The 24,413-nt window shown below is 58.9% G+C and overlaps 1 protein-coding gene and 1 long non-coding RNA gene across 2 annotated transcripts; both read right to left on the reverse strand.

The window, feature by feature from the left end:
• Positions 1-79: 79 nt before the first annotated feature.
• On the reverse strand, positions 80-23,742 carry LOC113407883 (immunoglobulin superfamily member 1-like). The gene is made up of 14 exons (XM_029913160.1): positions 23,712-23,742; positions 22,730-22,765; positions 21,842-22,126; positions 21,318-21,434; positions 20,753-20,780; positions 20,448-20,497; positions 19,890-19,927; positions 18,826-18,977; positions 13,694-13,746; positions 4,117-4,401; positions 2,776-3,066; positions 1,757-1,975; positions 421-541; positions 80-322 (listed from the first exon to the last, which is right to left on the reverse strand). The coding sequence occupies exons 1-14, from the start codon at positions 23,740-23,742 to the stop codon at positions 253-255; spliced, it is 1,776 nt and encodes a 591-aa protein (XP_029769020.1). The 3' UTR covers positions 80-252.
• LOC115271335 lies at positions 5,571-14,059 on the reverse strand. The gene is made up of 4 exons (XR_003899915.1): positions 13,694-14,059; positions 8,931-8,992; positions 5,894-6,107; positions 5,571-5,603 (listed from the first exon to the last, which is right to left on the reverse strand). It is a non-coding gene; the product is annotated as an uncharacterized LOC115271335 (long non-coding RNA).
• Positions 23,743-24,413: the final 671 nt, after the last annotated feature.

Genomic DNA, 24,413 nt, shown 5'->3' on the forward strand with positions numbered 1-24,413 from the left:
CAAATAGGATGAACACACTCAGTAGATCATAAGCTTTGTAATGATACCTTACAAGAGACCTTTTGCATAAAGCATTTTCCAGTTACATTATATTTACACTCATAAGCATATTTCCATAAATATATGAAGTGCAACGTCACACATGGCATCGGGGGTTCAATCCTGGGGTGCTGCTGTCAGGTCGAGAGCTGTTTGTGGGGGAGATTCTCTGAGGCAGGGGTGTTTGGGGGCAGGGGGGTTTGTGCCGGTGTCTCAGCACCCCACGGGGAAGCCACTTGTCCCCCGGGGAGATTCTCTTCCCTGCATGGCTGGATTCAGGCTCCTGGGGGTGCAGAGAGATGGTGCGTTAGAGGGGCCCGTGTCACCCTCAGCCCAGCCGCTGGGGGGAGCAAGGGGCACAGAAAGGGGAGGTCACCTCACCTAGGGCGCACCCTTGGGCGGCTGTAACAGGCCTCAGCCAGGATCAGCCCCAAGATGAGCAGGACCACGGCACCGAGCGCCAGGCGGGCGATGTTGGCGTTGGTGAAATCCGGGCGGGCTGCTGCGGGGGAAGGGTAAAGTCACTTGGCGGCTCAGACGGGGAAATCAGCAGCTGGTGCTGCCCTGGGATCGGAGCCCACAACCCCCCATCCGGCAGATCCGGCCCAGCCCCCTCTGGGGGTCTCCCAGGCGCTGCGGCTCTAGGGCCTCCCTGGGGCCAGACCCCCTCAGGGGAGGCTGCGTCCTGCTGCCCCGGGGAGCTGAGCCTCAGCTTCCCCGGTGAAGGGGGCTCCCAGGTGGACAAACTGCCCCCAAGACACCCGGCACCCCAGCACCAGGCCAGGGGATGTGGACAATCAGAGCCTCAGGCTCTTAACCCCCCAGAACAGGGAACCACCCCAGCTCCCTGTCCCCATAGGACCCCTCTGTCCACCCCCACAGGTGCCTCTGCCCCGGCCTGTCTGCTGTGAGGTGAGCCTGTCCCCGGGGTATCTCGGCTGCTGCCAAACACAGCCAGGCAGTGCGCATGGGGGGGGGGAGAAGCTGGTTCTTCAACAGCTGCCCCCCACACTCGGGCGGTGGCCAGGGACCAGGGCACAGCAAGAGGCAACAGAACATCTACTGCGGGAAGGCTCAGGGATCCCCTGGGACCCCACTGGGGGGAGGGGAAGCAAGAACAGAGGGAATTCTGGGTAATGCTCACTCCTATTGCCAGCGGGATGTCATGTGGCCCAAGAAGGGGGGTTATTGCCCCAGGACTATGGCACCTAGTTGGTCCCAATTTCACAGCCCAGCCCCCCAGATCCTGCCCCTCCCCTGGCATCCCCCAGCAAATTCTAGGCAGCGACCTGCAGGGCAGGAGGCATTGGGGGGGCTGGGGATCTGGTAGTGAGTGAGGGGCAGGGGGCTGCCCCTCCCACTCATGTCTGGGCCCCACCCACCCAGAGTTACTGCCCCCCTAACCTCAACCAGCCCCAGCCCCTGGGCACCACGACCTGTTTCCATGGCTGGTTCAATGGCGGATTCCATCTCCCTACCCCCGCCCGGACCAGGGGGCAGAAATCCCCCCCGTCAGCCCTGAATCTCCAGCTGCTGCTGCTCCCCCAAGCTGGAGACCCTCCAGTGATTCCATCCCTGCTCCCCGGCCGGGCGTCCCCTCTGCTGGGTCAGGGATCAGGGCAGAGACCAGACCTGAGTGTCCCATTGGAACCAAGCCCTTCTGAGGGTCTGGCTGGGGGTGAGGCTGGTAACGGGGACGCCGAGCCGGGCCCCTCACCTCTCAGCACCAGCTCCACGGGGTCGCTGGGGTACGACATGGCAAACGGCTCCGATCTGCTGTGATAGGAGCAGCTGTAGTTCCCGCTGTGCTCCCGAGACATGTTGATGGAAAACACAGCCTCAAACCTGTCCGAATCCACAGCTTGGAAATGGCGTCCATCTTTATTCAGCACGAACCGCATTCCCCGGCGCTGCCCCCAACACCGGACAGTCACGGCTCCCCCCCGGGAGACCCCCCTGGGGCTCAGGGAGATGTTGGGTTTGGGGTAGCTGGGCTCTGCAGTGGGAAGCAGACAGGCCGTGAGACGCAGACCCCATCACTCAGTCCTGGGGCCCGTCCTCACCACGCGGCCTCAGTGGTGGGTCAGGCCCGGCGGCCCTGGGGACGGGCTCCTCGATGCCTTTCCACAGGGGCCAGAGTTTCCTCTGAGCCCTGGGCTAACAGCATGAGACACGGAGCAACCTCAGCCCCTGGAGGCCCAGAGCTCTGCTCCCTGGCAGGTGACAGGCCAGTCTTGTCTCCAGGGTCCATTCACTCCCTGGCTTCTCTGCTGGGAGGGCTGGGAGCCAGGACTCCTGGGTTCTCTCCCTGGCTCTGAGAGGGGAGTGGGGTCTAGTCGGGAGAGCAGGGAGGATGGGGGCCAGGACTCCTGGGTTCTGTGCACAGCACCACCACTGACTTGTAGGGGACTGTGCAAGTCTGTAATATACACTGAGGTTTAAAACCTTCAGCTCCGCCCATCACCCCCTAAGTGATGTGTTGCCTGGAAAAGGCCCCCCCTGCTCTGCAGCTCCCGGGATCCCCCTCCCTCTGCCCCAAATCTCCTGTGTCTGCTGCTCCCCCCGGCTCGGGAACCCCCCAGCGACTCTGTCCCCACTCCCTGGCTGGGCGTCCCCTCTGCCGGGCCCAGAGCTCAGGGCAGAGGCTGGCTCTGAGCATGGCATCCGTGGAGAGCCCACCCGAGGATCCGGCTGGGGGTGGGGCTGGGAGCAGAGACGCCGAGCCGGGCCCCTCACCTGCTACCACCAGCTGCACGGTGTCGCTGGGCTGTGAGGAGACGAAGGGCTCTGATCGGGGCCGGTAGCTGCAGCTGTAGCTCCCTCCGTGCTGCCGGCCCACGGTGGGGATGAGGAACTCGGCCCCGTCCCCAGCAGGGTCCATGTGTTGCTGTGGGTTCAGGTCTCCAGCCTTGTGGAGGAAGAACGTCACGTTCCGGCGCTGCCCCTGACACCGGATGGTGACGTCTGCCCCTGGGGCTGTGATCCCAGTGGGGCTCAGAGAGATGGAGGGTCTGGGTAAGCTGGGATCTGCGCACAGGAGACAGGCTGTGAGAGCTAGACCCGGGCACCCACCCAGACCCAGCCTCCCCGGCCGGCTGCAGCCATCGGCAGATCCTGGGGCCCCGCACAGAGATTCTCTCCCAGATCCCAGAATTTCCCCCACCCAGAATACCGGCCCTGTGAGCTGGGCTCCCAGCCCCACAGACACCGAGCCACAGCTCCCTAGTGCTTGGGATCCTCATATGCCCATGTGTGGCCCCCGCCTCATTCACTCCGTCCGCCCCCCGAGCACAGAGCGACTCACGGGCTGGTCTCTGGTGCCCAGCACCACAGGGCCCAAGCTCCACACAGGAAGGGAGTCAGCCCTCATCGGGAGGGGTCCTTATCAACATTCTACACAGGGGAAACTGAGGCACAGACAGATTCATTTTCCTTAGTGAGCTCCCAGGGGCAGCGACTGTCTCTTCACTCTGTGTTTATGCAGCGCCTGGCATAATGGGGCTCTGATCATGGCAGACAGGCCCATGCTCCCCCAGTGCTATTGAGGCCAATGTTTGCAGAGGTCTCCAGTAATGGTGGTTGCCTCGGTTTGTGGGCGCTCGGCTTGAGATCCGCCAAGACTGAGGCCCCCCCACAAGGAAAGACACTTTTGAAAACTGCAACGTGTTCCCATCACACAGAGTCTGTGGCCGCACCAGGAGCTGGGCCAGATCTCCTGGGTCCCAGCCTAACGCCAAGTCCACCAAGCCACCGCTTCTCCTGCAGCCCCTGCCCCATTCAGCCCGGGCCGCGGCACTGCCTGGGCCGGGCGAACAGAGGGGATGGGATCATGGGATTAAATAGCGACTCACGGTTCCTACGCACAAGGGGCAGCGTTAAAGTCGCCTCCCTGCCCCGAGTCTCCAGGGGCTGCTGCTCCCCCCTGGCTGGGGAACCCCCAGTGACTCCGTCCCCGCTCCCCGGCCAGGCGTCCCTTCTGCTGGGTAGGGCAGAGACAGGATCTGAGCATCCTATTGGCACGTGAGGGTCTGGCTGGGGGTGGGGGTGGGAACGGGGACGCCAAGCCAGGCTCCTCACCTCTCAGCACCAGCTCCGCGGGGTCGCTGGGGTACGACACGGCGAACGGCTCCGATCTGCTGTGATAGGAGCAGCTGTAGTTCCCGCCGTGCTCCCAGCTCACGTTGCTGATGGAAAACACAACCTCAAACCCGTTCGAATCCACAGGTGGGAAATGGCGTCGCTCTTTATTCAGCACGAACCGCATACGCCGGTGCTGCCCCCGACACCAGACAGTCACGGATCCCCCTAGGGAGACCCCCCCGCTGGGGCTCAGGGCGATGTTGGGTTTGGGGTAGCTGGGTTCTGCAGTGGGAAGCAGACAGGCCATGAGACGCAGGCCCCGTCACTCAGTCCTGGGGCCCGTCCTCACCACAGGGCCTCAGTGGTGGGTCCAGGGCTGGCTCCAGGCACCAGCCGAGCAAGCTGGTGCTTGGGGTGGCAGATTGTTCGAGGCGGCATTCTGCCCCATCCTAGGGCGGCACGGCCGCTTTTTTTTTTTCTTTTTTTGGTGGTGTTCTGCTCCGGCTGCCCTGTAGGTGGTGGCGGCGCGGAGGACCGGAGCGCCCTGCAGCAAGCCTGGCAGGGCAGTCCTCGTCCTTCCCTCCCAGCCGACCGGAGCAGCGCAGAGCCCTCCCGGCCTCACCTGCCCCCCCCCCCCACCTGAGGCCAGCCAGGGAGCCTGACCAGCAGGGCCGGCTCCAGGCACCACCTTGCCAAGCAGGTGCTTGGGGCAGCCACTCCGGAGATGGGCGGCACGTCCAGCTGTTCGGCGGCAATTCGGCGGATGGTCCCTCACTCCCGCTCGGAGCGAAGGACCTCCCACCGAATTGCCGACGCAGATCGCGATCGCGGCTTTTTTTTTGCGACGCTTGGGGCAGCAAAAACCCTGGAGCCGGCCCTGCTGACCAGTGGGCCCCCTGGAGCTCTGCCACCCGCCTCGGGGTTGGAAATAGAGTCTGTGACTGGCAGGAATCTCAAAAGACCCACCTTTCCCCAGGCCTTGGGATCGGGGGGTGGGGCTGTGAGAGCAGGGGAGGGAGCTGTTGGGGTGGATCTGGGGGCGGGGGCAGATCTGGGGGGTTCTCCCCACGGCTGCACAGACAGTGAACGTTTCGGTTCCCCGAGGGGATCTAGAGCCCACCGACGGATCCTGTTAGCGTTTGTATGAGCTGAAATAAATCCACGGGCCGCCCCAACTCCCCACCCCCGATCCTCACAGCGTGGGGGGCAGGACATTGAACCAGGGGACGGTTCCCATCTGCTTTGTCAGATCCCAGGAGCCAGATTCAGTTCCTAGTTACTGCATGGGGTTGCGGGGGAGGGCACAGAAGAACGGGGCTGGGTCTGAGGTCACAGGGGGAGTTTGGGCTCAGTTTTGTGGGGTTCAGGGCTCAGTTCCTCTTTTCCCACCCCATGCAACCCCTCCCCCATCCTTGATGTTACCGTCCTCCCCACAGACGGATACTCACCTCCCCACACCCCGCTGTGCCCGGCCAGCCAGCAGCCTGGAGAGGAGATGGCTCGTTAGTGACCAGATCCCAGAGCGCCTGGATCCTACACCCTGGTCTCAGATCCCTGACCCCCATGGGCACACGCCCAGGTCTCAGATCCGCGCCCCTAGGGGCACATGCCCTGATTTTGGATCCCCCCTCATGGGCAGATGCCCAGGACTCAAATTCCCCCTATGGGTGCACGCTCTGGTCTCAGATTCTCTCCCCACCCCCCCGCACGGACATGCCCTGGTCTCAGATCACCCCTCCCATGGGCACACGCCCTGGCTGTCTCCGATACTCACCGAGGAGGATGGTGAGAGCAGATGCCATGAAGAGGCAGTGGGGGGCCCCTCAGCGCTGCTACAAACGCCTCAGTGCTGAGCACCTCCGAGTCTGAGGCCCGAGTGCGAGCGGAATGAGGAACTGCGCTGGGGGCTGAAGCCCCAGGAAGCCCGTGATACACTCGGCCCCTTTCTCCTCATCAGATGGTTTCTCTGCAATCTCCAGGCGCGAAATCTACCATGGTCAGAGCAAAGCCAGATCCCTGCAACGCCCAGCAAACCACATCCCCTCCTGCAGCTGCCTCCCAGCCCCACAGGGAGCGGCCCAGTCTGGCGATCATCTGGGAATGGGGCAATCTCAGGAGGTATCAAGAGGTGCCGAGGTTGCCCTGATCTTTTCCAACAGGCCCGTCTAGCCTCCCTAGAGCAGCAGTTCAGAGCAGAGGAGGGCTCCCACACACACATGCAGTGCCCCCCACCGAGTGACCCTCTCCCATGGAGTGGGGCAGAGATTCCTTCCTGACCCAGCTGGGTCCAGAATCTGCCCTGGAGCTTGAGGGTGGAGGAACCTGACAAACCACCTTCTCAGGTAGAGTCACTGCAGATGCTGTTCTTAGGCCTGGTCTACACTACGACTTTAATTCGGATTTAGCTGCGTTAATCCGAATTAACCCTTCACCCGTCCACACTACAGAGCCAGTTAATTCGAATTAAAGGGCACTTAAAATCGATTTCTGTACTCCACCTCGACGAGCGGAGTAGCGCCTAAATCGATTTTGTTAATTCGAATTAGGGTTAGTGTGGCCGCACACCACCGAATTACTGTGTTTAAATTAATGGGGTAGTGTGGCCGCACACCACCGAATTAATGTGGTTAAAAACCGAATTAAGGTGCTTAGTGTGGCCGCGCACAATCGAATTTATACAACTTGTTTCCCAAATTCGAATTATCTAAATTCGGATTAATCCCGTAGTGTAGACATACCCTTAGATAAGTGATGTGAGACAGAGACCAGGCAGAGGGGCTGTCGGTGCAGCCCCAGTGAGGGAGGGATACATTTGGATCCTAAGTTGCTAAAGGAGCAGCCAAAAAATGTGTGAAAAGGAGATGTGTGTCCAGAGCCAGCGCTTGCTTGCTATTTCTGTTATTGTCAGTGAAACTCAGCATAAACCTGATTCTCTGGCAGTGACCCTGTAATTTATCCCAGCTCTGGGAGGGGACTGGGTGTAGTGGTTAGAGCAGGAGGGGCCCCCTGCCCCCCCCTCGAGCAATCCCATCTCCCCTAGGTGTGACACACGCTCCCGGAGCAGGGATGGGGGGCTGGGGACTGCCCACGGGGGGGCTGGTTTGTGGTTTTGTGTTTATTACAAATTTGGAGATTAACAGGATGCAAAACCACATAAAAGCTGCCTCAATGTGTCCCCTCCCCTTCCCTCTCCCCCTCCTGGTGCTGAGCTCTCCCCGGCCCCCCACATGTGGGCCTGGGCAGGGGGACAGCAGCTCAATGACCCCCTGTTCTGCAGCTCCCCCTGGGGGCAGGGATCTCCCCTCCCTATGTTATGAATCTCCAGCAGCAGCTGCTGCCCCCAGGCTGGGGAACACACGAACACCCCCAGTAACTCTGTTCCTGCTCCCCGGCCGGCTTCCCGGTGACAGAGTGGGAATTTTCTGTAAATATTTGGTACAAATTCCATGTTTGCCTCAGTTTCTCCTCTATGTTGCATGGTTAACTAGGTCATGAACAAAGGCTGTTTACTCCCGGCCAGGCCACGACAAATGTCTGAACGGTGTCTGGGATTTGGGGGGCCCCAGGGCAAAGCCCATCTCCGGGACATTTGCTAGCTGCCGCCAACTAACGACCATGGATGGCCCAGCTCCCACAGGAAGCCAGCCGGGTGTGACCGGCCGGACAGCCAAGGACTGAGGAAAGGCAGGAGGCCAGGGCTCACCCAGGAAACCTGAACAAAGAGGGAGCCAAGGGACAGAGCAGGGGCCCAGGGGGGGCACCGCTTGGCAGGGGCTCTGGGGAGCCAGGCTGGACCCAGCTAGAATGTTCTTCTCTCCGGGCAAACCCGGAACTTCCTGTGCTGGGTGCAGTGGCCTCCTAGCCCAACCAGCGTGCCCGCGCAGCGGCGTGCCCTGCAGAGGGACGCGTTGCTCCCCAAGATTGTACCAGGCTCCCTTAGGGTCTGCCTCAGCGGCACTCACCAAACATCGCTCGTGATGGGGAGCCGGGGGGCAGCCGGGCCAGGGGTCCAGCCTAAGGAGGTAGGGGAGCTGTGGGGCTTGCCCTGAAGGAACAGTGAGACCCCCAGGGGTCTGGCACATTGACGAGGGCTCCAAGAGGCTGCTCCAAAGCTGGGACCATAACCCCGATTCTGTGGATCCATGACAGTCCCCTTTGCTGGGCCCAGGCCTCAGGGCAGAGCCTGGCTCTGAGTGTCCCATTGGCATGGAGCTGCCCTGTGGGGCTGGCTGGGTGTGGGGCTGAGAGTGGAGACGCTGAGCCGGGCCCCTCACCTGCTACCACCAGCTGCAGGGATCCGAGTCAGGGGATAATAGCAGGTATTGCTGCCTCCTTCTGCCCGGCTCACTTTGGGGATGGGAAATTTGACCCCAGCCGAGTCCCTGCCCCATGCTGCTGAGTTCCTGGCCCCAGCCTTGTCCAGAACAAACTCCAGACCCCGGCGCTGACCCCGACACTGGACGGTCGCGGCTCCCCCCAAGGCGACCCCTGCCCCCGCTGGGGCTGAGGGAGATGGAGGGTTTGGGGGAGCTGAGCTCTGTGGTGGGAGGGAGACGGGCATGAGAGACCCCAGCACGGCCACTGCACCCCGTCCCCAGCGTGGAGTGTCAGTGATGGGGGAGAGATAGGGGCAGGGTCTCTCCTGGTTTCCAGGGCACAAAAGCACCCAGCGCCAAGAAATTCCCTCTCCACCCAACCTTCACTGGTTGGGCTGGACATCCCATCTGCTGGGCACCAGGGCTCACGGGGACCCCGTGGGCATCTGGCTGAGTGTGGGGCTGGGAGCCGAGATGCTGGACTGGGCCCCTCACCTGCTACAATGATCTGCACAGGGTCACTAAAGTCCAAGTAGGCAGCTTCTCCTGTTCTTTAGCTGTAACGAGAAGTGTAATTTCCGCTCTGTTCCCATCTGGCGCTGGTGATGGGAAATTCAGCCTCAGAGCCAGCAGGGTCTGTGTAATTCAGATAGTTCCCATCTCCAGCCTTGTAGAGGAGGAACCTCATGCCCAGGTGCTGATGCGACACCAGATGGTGACATTTCCCACACACGTAGAGCACCCCCCCCAAGTCCAACCCCACCCCCCCCCCCCCAAGGCTCTGAATTTTCCCAACACCCCCCGCCCCAGTTTTGTGAACTAGTCACGTGCAGTGTTGCCAATTTAGTGACTGTTTGGACATTTGAATTGAAATTGAAACATTAAGACACACTTTAAAAGCATATAAAGTGTGTCATAAAATAGGTCTCTGAAAAAGTAGAATAGATTTGAAAAGTATAAACAGACTAGCTTCCTTATACAGCTGTTGTTTTTATGATCATGTCAGTGCATTCGTTTCAGTGATATTGGCCAACCTAATAATTTCAAATGATGATTTGTAAGCAAAGTCTATGAGCTCTCCCTGACAGCTAGTGATGAGCTGGGGGGGAAAAGGCTTCAGGACCAGATTCTATTTACATTCACACCTAATCTACCTAGGTATCCACCAAACAAAGCTGTGTTGCCCAAGTGATAGATTTTGGCTGGGGTTGGGTTACAAATCACTTGACTGCAGGAGTAATGAAATGTTGTTGTTCTTATTGTATGAGTAAAGGGCAGTTGTACTTAGCCTGTGCTGATTTAGGGCATCAAGAGAGAGTGTGGGGACAGGTGTTTTGCTTGATGGTCTGCCTGAGTCACAAGTACTATTTGACCTTTCCCTCTCCATTGTTTAAAGACAGAGGTGATTAGGCTCCATAGATAGTCTTTTGTTTTGTTGAGTGACCACGACAGCTGGAATCACTGATAATCAGGTCTAAGTGCTTAGACCTGCTGTGGGGACAGTGTTTCTGTGGAAGAGACGGCCCAGCCTGCACTAGCAGTGAGGTTTCCCCACTGAGAGCTCAGCTGAAATCACTGAGATCTGGTGGAACCTCAAGAGATCAACTTGCAGAGGTCACAGTGGCAGGTGGCAGCAGAAGGTGATGGCGCAGGGCCATTGGCAACAGAGCGATGGAGTGAACGGTGGCACAACGAACAACAGTGGCCAGAGCGAGCAGTGAGCAGCTGGAGGAACGAGCAAGGTACCTTCTTGCCCCCACCTGGGAGGCGAACTCATGTGAAAGCACCTCTGAACTCTGAGTCTCCACTAACCAAGGACAACACCGGTGAGTGTTAATGAGGCTGTTAAGAATGCTGGAGACATAACAGTTCCTGCGAACAAACATGGCCGTGGCATCCTACTTTCTATTTAAGCAAGAGATACCACACACTACAAACTGGAGGCCAATGTTAAGTGCATTGTCACTAGTTCATCCTGAAGTTGAACACTGGTTCCAAACAAGACCAGCAAATGCTCACTATCTTTCTGCCAGAAACTCAACTGACCAGCTAGACGCATGTGGTGCAACAGTGAAAGACTCCACAGTTGAAAAAGTGAAGAACTCTCTCACCACATTCAAAAAATTTGCATACATGGCTGATGAATGCACTGATGCAAATGGGTACCAAGTAGTAAATCATTGTGTACGTTATCTTGATGTCAGTGGTAGGCCAGTAGATACATTTCTAGATGTTCAAGTTATAGAAGAAAGATTGACTGCACCTGTGACAACCCACACCTTAGAAGAGTTAAATGCTTGTCAATTAGACCCCAAACAGATATCTGCTTGTGCATTTGATGGAGCTGTAAACTTCTCTGGAAGACATGTTGGAGCACAAGAGAAAAGTGTAACCCTAATCTCTCCTATACACACTGCAGAGGTCATCTACTCCAACTAGCGCTAGTACGAGCTGCAGACTCTTCAAAAGACATTAAAAAAAAGCTATACATTTAATGTCTTCATTATATTCTTTTTTCCAGCAAGAGTCCAAAAAGACTGAATATCTTGGAAAATGTAGAAGATACACTGGGACTGAAGTTCAAATTAGTCCAAGGCTGGGAAAAACCGCTGGCTTTCTCATAAGTGATCCTTGGCTGTTGTCTTAAAATTACTTCAGCCGTTATTACTGGCTTTGGAATGTATCTACCAAGATGGGATGGATTTATGTAGTGAGGCTGGTGGATTACTTTTGCTACTACGTTCAGAGAAGACTATTGCCATTCTCTCTCTCTCTCTGTTGAAACCACTTGGGTCATTAATCAATGCCATCCAGGCATCTGCTAAAACAGTAGTAGAACTTTGTAAAGCAATAGAAGCTACATTTGGATCAGACAGAGAGCTATCCATTGAAAAAGTACTGGAAGAAGCAAAGACTTCAGTCCAGAAGTTGACTAATGAAGGCATTTATATTGAATCCTTAAGTGAAGAGGACAAGAAGTGTTTGTTAAGATAACTGAAAAAGTACACAGACTTGATTCTTACAAATCTACAACAGCGACTTCTAGATTCTACTCAACCTCTACATAGCTTTTACAGATCCCTGTCCTATAAAACACTGATAGTTGAGTGGAGTGAGGCACTACCAGCAATGGGGCTGCCATGTGCTCAAGACAAAATAGAGAATTTGAACACAGAGTGGAATATCATACGACGAATGAATGAAGATTTGACTTCAACTTTTTTTTATCACCACTAGTGGCTCGACCTGATCTTTATGCTATGTTTCCTGGGCTGAAAGAAGTAGGAATTAATCTCTTGCTACTCCCAGTCAAAACAGCTACAGTTGAGCGTTCTTGTTCATCATTGAATAGAATTTTGTGTTTTGAAAGAAGTTGCCTTCTGCCTGATCACGTGAATGAACTAATCAGCATATCAGCTGAAGGAATGGAAGTACCGGATACATGAGAAGCCACCAAAGATTAATGCATTGCGTTCAAGAAGTTCATTAACAGAGTTGTGCAAAATTATAACAAGAAACCAAGAAGGATGTAGATGTAGTGCTTCATAGAAGGCTTGAGTAGCTAACTTTAATTTGTGTGATGATTTTAAAATCTAATAAAATGGTCATGAAACATTTTTCAGTTTTTACTACGGTGCCATACAACCCTTCACCCTCACGGTCTCACCCCTCATCGGCCCTGACCCCCCCCCCACAAATTTGAAACCCTCCCCCTAATTTCAATTCCTGGGGAAAACACTGAGATGGAGGGTTTGGGGTAGGACCCCTGATTCACAAACAAACAGGCAGTAAGTGGGGGTGCACAAACCACCTCAGTCTGATTCAATCCTCTGCCCATCTGTTGCTCCAGCATTTTACCGCCTGCCCGTCCCTGGGGTGCAGGCCCGGCCCCGTGGCTCACAGCTGGGGTGAGACACAGCAGGAGGGAAAGGAGATTTCCAATCTCTGATTGCTTTAGTTATGCAGGGTCAATTCAGCCCTGCCCCTGCTGCAGTCAGGGGTGACTCCGGATTGACCTCAAAGAGCTGAGATCAGAACCTGTCCCTGCCCCCATTGCAGTCAGGGGTGTGACGAAGTGGGGGATTTTTTTGTTTTCGGTGGGGTTTCAATGGTTTGCATGCGGAGTGGTGTGACTCAGTTTCCCTGGGTGTTACTGGTTTAATGAGGTCAGGGGAGAGGGAGTTTGTTGTTACAGAGGACCGGAGAGGGAACTTGGGACCCCAGCCAATGGCCGGGAGGATGGATACCCCAGTGACCGGTGACCTGAGCCCCCGACCCAGAGACCCAGCTCAGGAGTCGCAGCCGGTTCTGGCCAGTGGGAGGACAATGGGCTGCAGAGTGAGGACCCAGTGACCTAACCAGCCGGTTCCAGCCAGAGGACAGAAGCGAGGAGAGGAGGCCCTAGTTTACAACCCTGTTTACCTGGAGAGAAGACAATGGACAGAGGCGGGGCTTGGGGCCGGGGATCTCGGAGGCCCAGCTGGGAGCAGGGGGGCTTGGGGCTGGAGAGGGGGAGCAGGCAGAGCCCACCTGGATGCAGAGAGACTGGAATGTGCTGGGCTGAGGGAGGCCAGGCCTGAGGCCCTGAGAGTTTCCTGTGCTGTGTTCAACTCTCAATAAACCCTCCTGTTTTATGCTGGCTGAGAGTCACTCCGCGCTAGAGAACAGGGTTGCATCAACCCCTTCGGGGGGTGGAGGCCCCGGGGGTCCAGAGCGAGTGGACTCCCTGAGGGGGCCCACGGCAGAGACAGACGTGCTAAGGCTCCGAGAGGTGCGGCTCCAGGAGGTGGAGGGGCCGGACCCCAAGAGAGAGTGGCCCCCCGAGAAGGGCTGTTGCACTGAAAGGGACACCACCCCCCAAGGACCACACGGGGCCAAGAGTGGGCACGATCTGTGAGTCTGTGACAAGGGGTGACTCTGGATTGACCCAGAGGAGCTGAGATCAGAACCCAGCCCTGCCCCCATCACAGTCAAATGGTGAATTGCGATCTACTCTGTGGGGTTCCTGGTCCAAATTTGGGTCATTTGAGCAAGCAGCTCCCAGGACAGGCCCCCCCCAAGAAAACATGTTTACAAAATCCCCGAGTTGTTCTATCAGGTTCCCTTCCCTGTAATGAGTAGGGCAAGGTCTCATTCCCACCTCTGGGTGTCTGACAGGATCGTCCCTTTGGGGAACTGGCGCTCCTCACCCCCCACCCACATCCCTTGTCCCTAATGTGGAAATTCCCCCAGCTCCCCCATTCCCTACAGATACTCACCTCCCGACACCCCGCTCCGCCCGGCCAGCCAGCAGCCTGGAGAGGAGATGGGTCTTTAGGGACCAGATCCCAGAGCGACTGGATCCTACACTCTGGGCTCAGATTCCCCCCATGGACACACTCCTGGCTCTCTCCGATACTCACTGAGGAGGACGACGGTGAGAGCAGATGCTATGACGGGGCAGCGGGGACCCTTCAGCGCTGCCACCAACTCCCAGGTGCCAAGCTCCACCCAGCCTGAGGCCCAAGTGCGAGCAGAATTAGGAACTGTGCCAGGGGCTGCAGCCCCAGGAAGCCCGTGATGCACTTGGCCCCTTTCTTCCCCAGCGCCCACCCTGGAGCATGAGGGTGGAGGGACCTGGCCAACCTCCCTCTCATGTAGTGTCGCTGCAGAATCTATTCTTAGCCGAGTGGCATAGGACAGAGACAGGACAGAGGGGTGGGAGGGTAGGAGGGGTTGTGGTTTCCGGCCCCCCATGAGGGTGCGAGAAATGGGTACATTTAGATCCTGAGTGGTTAAAGGAGCAGCTGATAAAGCCATGAAAGGGGAAGTCTGACCAGAGCCGGCGCTCGCTTCCTGTTTCTGCTACTGCCTGTGAAACTCTGTGTGAACCTGATGCCCGGCACCTACCCTGTTATATACCCCGACTCTGGGAGGTGAATGGGGTCTAATGATTGGGGCAGGGAGGGGCTGGGAGCCAGGACTCCTGGGTTCTCTCCCTGGCTCTGCTTGTGGGGTGGGGTCTGGTGCTTAGAGAAAAGGATACAGATCAGAGCCAGCCCCCTAGAGGTGAAAGGCCCCATGTCCCTTCCCCAGCCCATCCCCGGGGCAGTGGGTCCATGCAGCTCAGGGCCCGGGGCAGAGCTCACAGGGGCCGACGGCCGAGCCGAGCTTCCCTCTCCGACCCCAGGATGCTGCGAAAGGGACACGGGGTCGGGAGCCGACCAGCCCCCCAGAAAGGGGAGGGGGAAGATCACAGGGACAGAGCTCAAGAGAAACTGGACCCCCCGGCAGATGCCCCAGCTCTGGCTCCCCAGCTCATTTGCCCTTCACCCCCCACCCCCGACATTCACGCATTGGGCCCCTCACCCCCCCACTCTGCTCCCTGACCTGCGTCCCCTCATGCCCCTGCCTCCCCCCCCCCTTCCCCCCCCCCCCTCTTGTTCTCCCCCCCCCCCCCCCCCCCCCATCAGCTCCCCACCCTCCTAGTGCTGCCCCATCCCATGTCCCTTCACCCCATTGTGCCCTTCATGCCCCACGTCTCGTCCCCTGTTCTCCTCCCGCATCCCATCCCGTCACACCCCCGACCTCCCTGTTGTAGGGAAGGGACCCCTGGCGGCCCTCAGTTAACATGGCCACCCCATCACCCCCTGCAGCCCTCACAGGGCAGCCATGCTGCCCCCTGGCTGAGATGGCCGGACTGTCGGGGTGGGGTGATGGCTGCATGGGAACGAGCCCTCCGGTTTCTCGGACCCTAGACTGACCCCCAGCCTGTGCCCCCAACTCCCATCTCTTGCTCCCACCCCGGGGCCATGGGGGGTTGTTGTCTCCCCCCAACCCCTCCCCTCCACTGGAGCTGCCCCATCTTAACTGGGAGTTAGTGTGAAAACCATCCTGCCCCCCACTTTGCTGTGAAGGGGGAGTTACATGGGAAAGACCCCCACAGCCTGCTCCCCCCTCATGCTCACTCCCTCCCCCCCATATCAGCCCATCTCCCCCAAAGCCCCCATCTCCCACCTGGCCTGTCCCTGGCAGGGAGGGAGGCTGAGGGGATGTGGGGGCCATTATAAGACAGGCAGGGTGTGGGGTGGGGGAGGGGAGGACTGGGCAGGACAGTAACAGGGGAGGGGAGGGAGGATTTAGGATGAGTAGGGTCCCCCTGTGTGTGTTTCAGGCTGAACCTGCCCCATGGCCATGGGGGCACCTCCATCCCCTCTCCCTACCCCTGCCTGGCTCTGCAGGGGTTTTGGCAGGAAACAATCATGCTTCCCCCACTTCAGATCTACTGAGGGTGGGGGGCTACATGGCAAAGTGTGGGAGCAGAGAAGGGGGGTCAGGAAAGGGCATTGGGGGGCTGGGGAGGAGTACTGCAGAAAGGGATCTGGGGGTCATAGTGGATCACAAGCTAAATATGAGTCAACAGTGTAACGCTGTTGCAAAAAAAAAAAAAAAAAACGCAAATACAATTCTGGGATGTATTGGCAGGAGTGTTGTAAGTGTGGCAAATTGCCAGCACTACTATGATGGGGTCTTGTGCTTTCTCTTCTGGGGGGGAGGGGGGTTCAGGGCACCATTTCTTGCCCCTGAACTGGGATATTAACTACCCCACTAGTGTCCTAGAGGAGGGGAGTAGAGAAGGAGGGACCCGGGCCCATCTTCTACTCCAGGTCCCAGCCCAGGGGCCCTAGGTATAGCAGTAAACCACTTGAACTAGCGGTTCCTTCCCCGGGCTACTTCCCTCTCCTACCCTTCAGCTTGTGGGGGGCTTCCTGCCCTCCCTCTGCACAAGCCAGGTGTCCCTTTACCTAAGGTCTTCTTAGCCCACCACAGCACCTCTCCAAACTTTCCTCTGCTTCCCTTCAAACTGCTCTCTGCTCCAGCTCTTCCACTGTCTGATTGAAGCAGGGGGTTTTATTAGGTGACTGGCTTCAGGTGCCCTAATTGGCTTCAGGTGCTTTAATTAATCTACAGCAAACTTTCTTCCCTGGACAGGGAATAAGGCTCCCTTCTAACCCACTCCTGCTGCCCTCTGGCCATGCTGTATCACATAAGCAAGACACGAGCAGTCATTCTTCTGCTCTACTCCGTGCTGATTAGGCCTCAACTGGAGTATTGTGTCCAGTTCTGGGCGCCACATGTCAGGAAAGATGTGGAGAAATTGGAGAAAGTCCAGAGAAGAGCAACAACAATGTTTAAAAGTCTAGAAAACATGACCTATGAAGGAAGTTTGAAAAAAATTGGGTTTGTTTAGTCTGGAGAAGAGAAGACTGAGAGGGGACATAACAGTTTTCAAGTACAGAAAAGGTTGGTGGTGGTGGTGTCTGTAGATCAGTGGCTCTCATGCTTTTGTACTGGGGACCCCTTTCACATAGCAAGCCTCTGAGTGTGACCCCCCCTTATACATTAAAAACACTTTTTTATATATTTAACACCATTATAAATGCTGGAGGCAAAGTGAGTTTGGGGTGGAGGCTGACAGCTCATGGCCCCCCATGTAATCATCTCATGACCCCCTGAGGCATTCCGACCCCCAGTTTGAGAAGCCCTGCTGGAGATGGAGGTGGAAGAGAGAGAGCATGGCAAACTACTCTCCCTTTTATCATGTCTTTTCTTCCCTCTTGGCTTTGCCCCCCCCCCTCGCCCCCCGCTTCGGAGTCAGGTGAGCATTACCTCATCGCAGTCCCAAACTAACCAAAGGGGGGTGACTTGAGAGTCCAACAGATCCTTTGTTGCTGCCTAGGCCAGTGTCCTTTGTTCCTGTGAGGCTGGGCTGGGTTTGTCCCACACAGGCCCTGATGAGGTGTGAACTGCTTGGGAAGAGTTTTTGTCTGGGCTTGTTTTAAGCCAGGAGGACACATTTTCAGCCTCATAACTATATACATGAAATTACAACCTATAACATCACTGTAACAACAATGCTCAGTGCATCATGAGCCTTCTGAAGACACCCGACGTGACAAACTCGGCAGTGGATCCCACACAATCATATTACAAGGATGATCGTGGGGGCGCAGGGTGTTCCCCCGATGTACAGAGTGTTACAGGTGAGGACGAGCAGGCTCAGGGGGGCTCTTTAAGCAGGAGTTAAGGGAAACTGAGGCATCGGGGAGACAGACGACCTCTGAGCGCCCAGGGGCAGATGGACGTGGGTCAGTCGTGTCTTTCCAGGCCAATCTGAGGGTCCGGAGGTTGCAGGGGCCAGGATCTCGGGGGGGGGGGGGGGCGCAGGCAGGGACCAGGATCTCGGGGGGGAGGAGAATCTTGTGTAGGGGTCAGGATGGTGGAGCTGAGGGGACTCCTCTTCTGCACACCGCTGAACGGCAAGAAAGCCTCACTCAAAGGAAAACAGCCCCCCCACTCTCTGCAGGGGGGATTCAGAACTGCCCCTCTCTGTGTCCTAGCCCCCACACTGCTCCCAGCAAGTGGCGATTCCTATGTTGCCCAAGAGGCAGGGCCTGGGGGTGGGGCCCGGGCCCTTGCGGGGAAGTCTCAAGTGGGGGATTCGCTGTGAGGCTCTCTGTGTGCCCATGTTGTCCGGCCCGGGGTCCCGAGGAGGGGAACATTGGGGTCACAGGGTGATGACCCCCGCAATCTTTCATACGGGCACCGCCCAGGGATCACTTCCTCTTTGCCCCCCCCAGCCCAGCTCACGGCGATGGATCCCCCAGCACAGCGGGGAAGGGACGACCCCATGGAGGGGATGTAAACAGCCGGCGCCAATTGGTCAAAGGCATCAGACCCTTCTGCAGCTTCACCCAGAGTCAGGGTGTGAACCCCGGAGCCTTGCCCAACTGATGCCCTTCCCCAGAGGGGCTACAACCCAGTGCTGGGTGAGGGGTCCCTGTATAACCAGTGCCCCACCCCAGAGGGGCCACATCCCAGCACTGGTAGAGGGTTCTCTGTATATTCAGCCTCTGCACCCCAGAGGTGGCCGCATCCCAGCACTGGTAGAGGGTTCTCTCTATATTCAGCCCCCGCACCCCAGAGGTGGCTGCATCCCAGTGCCAGGTGAGGGGTCCCTGTATAACCAGCCCACGCACCCGACCCCATCTCCCCCAGGTGTTACACACATTCCCGGCATGGGCACAGGGAGGCTGTGGGGTGCCCAGGTTGGGCTGGTTTGTGGTTCTGTGTTTATTACAAATCTGGAGATTAACAGGATGCAAAATAATATAAACAGCCACTTCAGTGCATCTCCTCCCCCTTCCTGTGCTGAGTCCTCCACACTGGTCCCCACATGTGGGTCTGGGCGGGGCAGGGGGACAGCAACTCGATGGGAAGGGGGCTGCAGCGGCAGGAGGGCAGCGTCCCCCATAAATCTTCCCTAGAAGCAGAATTCTCTGGGTTTGGCACTGCAAGGGGGTGTCGCCCCGCTGGGGGCTAGCGCCCCATGGCTGTGGGGGAATCTCACTGCGGGGCCCCCTGGCTCATGTTGATCATGGCGTACATTCTGGGCTGGGTGGGCTCGGGGGCAGGGGCCAGGGCCCCCTGCTTGGCCTGCAACGCCTGGCCGTCCAGCTCGGCGTAGGTGAGTCCGTCGGCACCGGGGTCGGGCTCCTGGGGCTGGGAGGGGAGAGAGTGACGGGGGGGGAGGTCTGAATCCACCAACACCCCAATACACAGAAAGCACAGGATATGTACACACACACACACACACACACACACACACACACACACACACACCTGGCGATCCCATAAGCCCACCCCCCTCCCAGCAGCCCAACCCCCACACAGTGGCGTAGCCAGGTTCTAAGAGCAGGGGGAGCAAACACGTAAAAAAGGCACCCCCCCTTGGCTCCTCCTCTGGCCACGCCCCATCCATTGGCTCCTCCTCCAGCCGCGCCTCTCCCTTGGCTCCTCCAGCCGCGCTGCGGCCATGCTGCGCCCCCCTCTTGCTCCTCTGACCATGCCGCGCCACCCCCTTAGCTCCTCCGGCCGCACCGCGCCCCCCTTGCACCTCGCTCCTCCGGCCGCACCCCCTCGCTTTTTTTTTTTTTTGCTCGGGGCCGTGGCAAAAAAGTTAGAGCCGGCACTGCGCTCTCCGCCCCAGCTCACCTCTGCTCCGCCTCCACCTCCCTGGGCCTGAGCGCGCCGCCGCTTGCTTCTCCGCCCTCCCAGGCTTCCCGCACGAACAGCTGATTCACGGGAAGCGGGGGGGCGGAGAAGCAGAGCGGGGCGGCGCGTTCAGGGGAGGAGGCGGAGCGGAGGTGAGCTGGGGCTGGGGGACGGGGTGGGGTGCTGCTGGTGGGTGCTCTGCACCCACCCACCGAATTTTGGAGCACCCATGAGTCGGCGCCACTTTTGGATATGTGCTCAGTGGGGGAGCGGTCGCTTCCCCTGCTCCTCCCCAGCTATGCTAGTGCCACCTCAAACCACTGAGTGTGCCAGGAAAGGCTGGGGGGGTGAGGGGGCTGCTGGAGCCCATGTGGGTCAGGATTGGGGGTCAGGCCCCATGGGAGAACAGGGGACACTTACCAGGGTCTGCGTCTCTTTCCATTCGTCAATGGAGGCATCTGCGGAACAGAGACACCCGCTGAGCTGCACCCCCGGCCGGCCCAGAGCAGAACCCCACACCCAGCTCCAATCCCTCTGTCCAGCCAGGGGGCTCAGAGACCAGCACAGCCACCCCTCCCCCACCCCACAGCATGGGCCAGGGTCATTAGCCCCATGTTACAGAGAGGAAAACTGAGGCACAGAGAGGTCTGTTACAGCGGGGGTAGGGGGCTGGGAGTCCAAAAGCCTGTGTCCTCGCCCTGGCTCGGGAGGAGAGGGGGGTCTAGACTAGTGGTTAGAGCAGGGGGCTGGGAGCCAGGAGTGGGTGGGGAACTAGAGCGGGAAGGGAGGGTGGCCCCAGGGAGCTCCTGGGAGTCCAACACTCTCAGCTGACACCGGCTACCTCTGGGACCCTCTCCTTAGTCCTGCCCAGCAGCAGCTGTTAATCAGACCCTGCCCCTTATGGGTGGAGCCCCCACCAGCCCCTCCCTCCCCCGGGGTCCTGCCCCACCCTGATTCCCACTTGGGTGAGTTACTCACAGACGGGGTCTTGCTGAGCCAGTGCCTTTAATGCCCCCATAGGGCTGGTGCTAAAAGAGAAAATCCCCTTCTAAATGTCATATCCCCCCACCTGTGGGGAGATTCCCCAACACACCCAGAGAGTCCCCCATCCTGCCTCACCCAGAACCCAGTTCCCTGAGCCCCCTTTGCCCCAACCACCAGACCACCCCCACCCCCCCCCGCTCTAACCACTAGACTCCACTCCCCTCCCTGAGCTGGGAGAGAACCCAGGAGCCCTGTGACCCCGGCAGGTCGATCGGGAGGGGGAGGAGCCGGGTTCCTACCTGCTCGGTCTCGGTGCGGCTCCTTTTCCTGCAGAGGGACACAAACCAGAATCCCCCATGAGCCAATCGGGATCCCCCGGTCCCAGCGCCCGGCCACTCACCCCCCACAGGGCAGCAGGGATGGGGGGGCCTGGCGGGCTCCCCTCTGCTGCTGAACCTGGATCCCTGCTGGGATGGACCAGCAGGGGGCAGCGCAACACCATAGCATGGATTAGGGGGAGGGGCAGATTAACTCGGTGGGGGCTTTTCCTGTCCCCAATCCTCCCTCGTTAGTGATTCGTTATAACGAACCTGATCCTGGCCGGTCGGCTCCTCTGTCACCCCAGGTACCTGAGAAGCACGGTGCCGGCGGCTGATTATACAGGGACCCTTAGCCAGGCACTGAGACGTGGCCACCTCTGGGGTGGGACAGCTGTGTGTATAGGGATTACACATGGAACAGCGCCCTCTGCTGAGCGCCCCCACTCCTTGGCTTTCCCGGCACAGATCCCCATCCAAGCCGTGACCCCATCCCGCCCTGCTGAGCGGCAGGTTTAACCCTTCCCTCGCTGGGTGGGGCACTTACTGGCTCGGGTTTTTCTGAAGCAGATGAAGGCCACAAGGAGGAAGAGGAGGAGGACGGTGGCCGCCGCACTCGCCCCGGCGATGATGGGCCAAGTCAGAACCAGCGGTCCTGATTCACCTGGGAAACAGCAGCAGCCGTGAGTGCCGGGAGCGACTGGTCTGTTCCCCCCCAGCCCCTCCCACCCCAGGCGGCGCCCAAGGGGCTGGGACACCACAGGGCAGAGGAGCAGAAAATTATGGGGAGGATGTCGGGGGGCCCAGGGCATCAAGTGGGGTCAGAGCCAGCAAGATTTGGGGGATTTATAGCACAAGGGGGCAGCGGGCTGCAGGGCGGGGGGCTCAGTAGGGGGCGCTGTCTGATCCAGCCTGGGCATCATTTCCGGTGCTCAGGGTGGAGGGGCTGAAACCCCCAGTGACTCACTCCCTGCTCCACGGCTGGGCCCTGGTTCTGAGCATGGCGGAGACCCCCCCAAAGGTCCGGCTCGGTGTGGGGCTGGAGGGGGGTCGCCGAACCAGGCCCCTCACCTGGTACCACCAGCTCCACGGGGTCGCTGGGCTCCGACCAGTCAGTTGTTTGTGATTTGGTGTGATACTGGCAGGTGTAGCGTCCGCTGTCGTCCGGTCCCACGCTGGGGATGGGAAATACGGCCTCTCTCCCAGAAGGGTCCTGAATCTTTATATAGGCTCCATTTTTACTCAGAACAAACCTCATGCCTGGCTGCTCCCCCACACACTGGAACGTGACGTTTTCCCCCAGCTCAGTCACCCCCCGGGGGCTCACAGACAGGGAGGGCTTGGGAAAATTTCTCTCTGGATTAAAAAAAGAACCAGGTCAGTGGGGTGGGGGCCAGCCCCTGCCCCGTTGGTGTCTGTCTGTCTGTCCTGCCCCCACCCAACCCCTGTGTGTCCAGAAACCGCCCCGTCCTCACCACCCCTGGGAAATACACAGCAGGGTGAGCAGGGCCTGTCAGATCTCAGCCCGCCCCTGGGGTCAATCCGGAGTCACTCCTGACTACACAGGAAGCAGGGCTGGGTTTTGATCTCAGCTCCACCCCACCCCCCGCGGGTGCCAATCTGGAGTCACCCCTGGGGGCAGGGCTGGATTCTGATCTTGGCTTTCCCAGGGCTAATCAAGATTATCTCTCTTGCAGTCAGTCCAGGCACTCTAGATTCACACTCTCTAGAAGAGGCGCAGGCAGTGGTTTGATGGGACGGTTTTTTAGGCCTGGTGGGGGGGGCATATTTTGGGTCCTGCACGGCAGGATGTGGGACTCCCTTTGACCTGAGAACAGCGGTTGAGGGGGTCAGTGTGAGGTTGGGGTAACGGTTCAGGGTTTGGCTCTCTGTTCCCTGTCCCTTCCCCACCATCCTTAATGGTAACATTCCCCCATATCCCACCCCATGGATACTCACCTCCCGACACCCCACTCTGCCTGGCCAGCCAGCAGCCTGGAGAGGAGACAGCAGGTTAGGGACCAGATCCCAGAGCCACTGGATCCCATACCCTGGTCTCAGATCCCCCCCATGTGCACATGCCCTGGTCTCAGCTCCCTCCCATGGGCACACGCCCTGGTCTCAGCTCCCTCCCCCCATGGACACACACCCTGGTCTCAGATCCCCCCCATGGGCACACGCTCTAGTCCAGGGGTGGGCAAACTTTTTGTGCTGAGGGCCGCATCAGGTTTCCAAAATTGTATGGTGGGCCGATTAGTGGAGGCTGTGCCTCCCAAAACAGCCAGGCATGGCCCGGCCCTGCCCCCTATCCCACCCCTCCTGTTTCTCACCCCCTGACGGCCCCCCCGGGACTCCTGCCCCATCCAACCCCCCCCCGTTCCCTGTCCCCTGACAGCCCCCGGAACCCCCGCCCCTGACTGCCCCCCGCCACCCCATCCAACCCCTGCTCCTTCCTGACTGCCCCCCGGGACCCCTGCCCCATCCAACCACCCCTGTTCCCCGCCCTCTGACCGCCCCGACCCCTATCCACCCCCCTGCCCCCTGACCACCACCCCGAACTCCCCTGCCCTCTATCCAACCCTCCTGCTCCCTGCCCTCTCACCACACTGGCTGGAGCCAGCCACGCCACCGCGCAACACAGAGACCGGGTCAGGCCGGCCTCTGCAGATGTGCTGCCCCAGGAGCTCGCAGCCCTGCCGCCCAGAGCATGGCGGCGGCAGAGTGAGCTGAGGCCATGGAGGAGGGGGAACAGCAGGGGAGGGGCCGGGGGCGAGCCTCCTGGGCCAGGAGCTCAGGGGCCGGGCAGGAGGGTCCCACGGACCGGATGTGGCCGCGGTTCATAGTTTGCCCACCTCTGCTCTAGTGTCACACACACACATCCATGGGCACACGCCCTGGTCTCAGATCCTGGGCACGGGCCCTGGCTGTCTCCGGTACTCACCGAGGAGGAGGACGGTGAGAGCAGACGCCATGATGGGCAAGTGGGGACCCCTCAGTGCTGCCACCAACGCCCTGGTGCTGAGCTCCACCGAGTCTGAGGCCCGAGTGCGAGCGGAATGAGGAACTGTGCCGGAGGCTGCAGGCCCAGGAAGCCCGTGATGTGCTCGGCCCCTTTCTTCTATCACATGGTTTATCTGCAATCTCCAGGCCAAATCTATTGCGGTCAGAGCAAAGCCAGCTCCCTGCCACACCCAGCAAAGCACATCCCCTCCTGCAGCTGCCTGGTCCCCCCCACCCCCACACTCCCCTCATCACCTCCTGCAGCAGGGCAGAGATACCTTCCTGACCTGGCTGGGCCCAGCATCCGCCCTGGAGCATGAGGGTGGAGGGGCCTGGCCAACCTCCTTCTCAGGTAGTGTCGCTGCAGATGCTATTCTTAGCACAGTGGTGTGAGACAGAGATGGGACAGAGGGGTGGAGGGGTTGTGGTTTCTGGCACCCGTAATGGGAAACGGGAGGGATAAATTTAGATCCAAAGTTGCTAAAGCAGCAGCCGAAAAATCTGTGAAAAGGGGAAGTGTGTCTTGCAACAGCCCACAGCTCTGGGGTGACCCTGGGGTGACGGCTCCCTGCCTCCAGCCCGGCCACAATCAGGGTCATGTTCGTCTGGGCAGGGGACAGAACTTCCTCCGGGGCTGGGCCCA

This window comes from Terrapene carolina, unplaced genomic scaffold (assembly GCF_002925995.2).
Source record: "Terrapene carolina triunguis isolate 2854851 unplaced genomic scaffold, T_m_triunguis-2.0 Scaffold500, whole genome shotgun sequence".
In the NCBI taxonomy this organism is placed as follows: Eukaryota; Metazoa; Chordata; order Testudines; family Emydidae; genus Terrapene; species Terrapene triunguis.

Excerpts from the sequence above, each read along its gene's own strand:
- LOC113407883 (XM_029913160.1), bottom strand. The coding sequence starts at position 23,742 with ATGGCGTCTGCTCTCACCGTCCTCCTCCTCG. Across the intron at positions 20,781-21,317 it reads CTTCAGAAAAACCCGAGCCA|GAAAAGGAGCCGCACCGAGA; the intron begins GTAAGTGCCCCA and ends GTCCCTCTGCAG. Across the intron at positions 20,498-20,752 it reads GCCGCACCGAGACCGAGCAG|CACCAGCCCTATGGGGGCAT; the intron begins GTAGGAACCCGG and ends TTTCTCTTTTAG.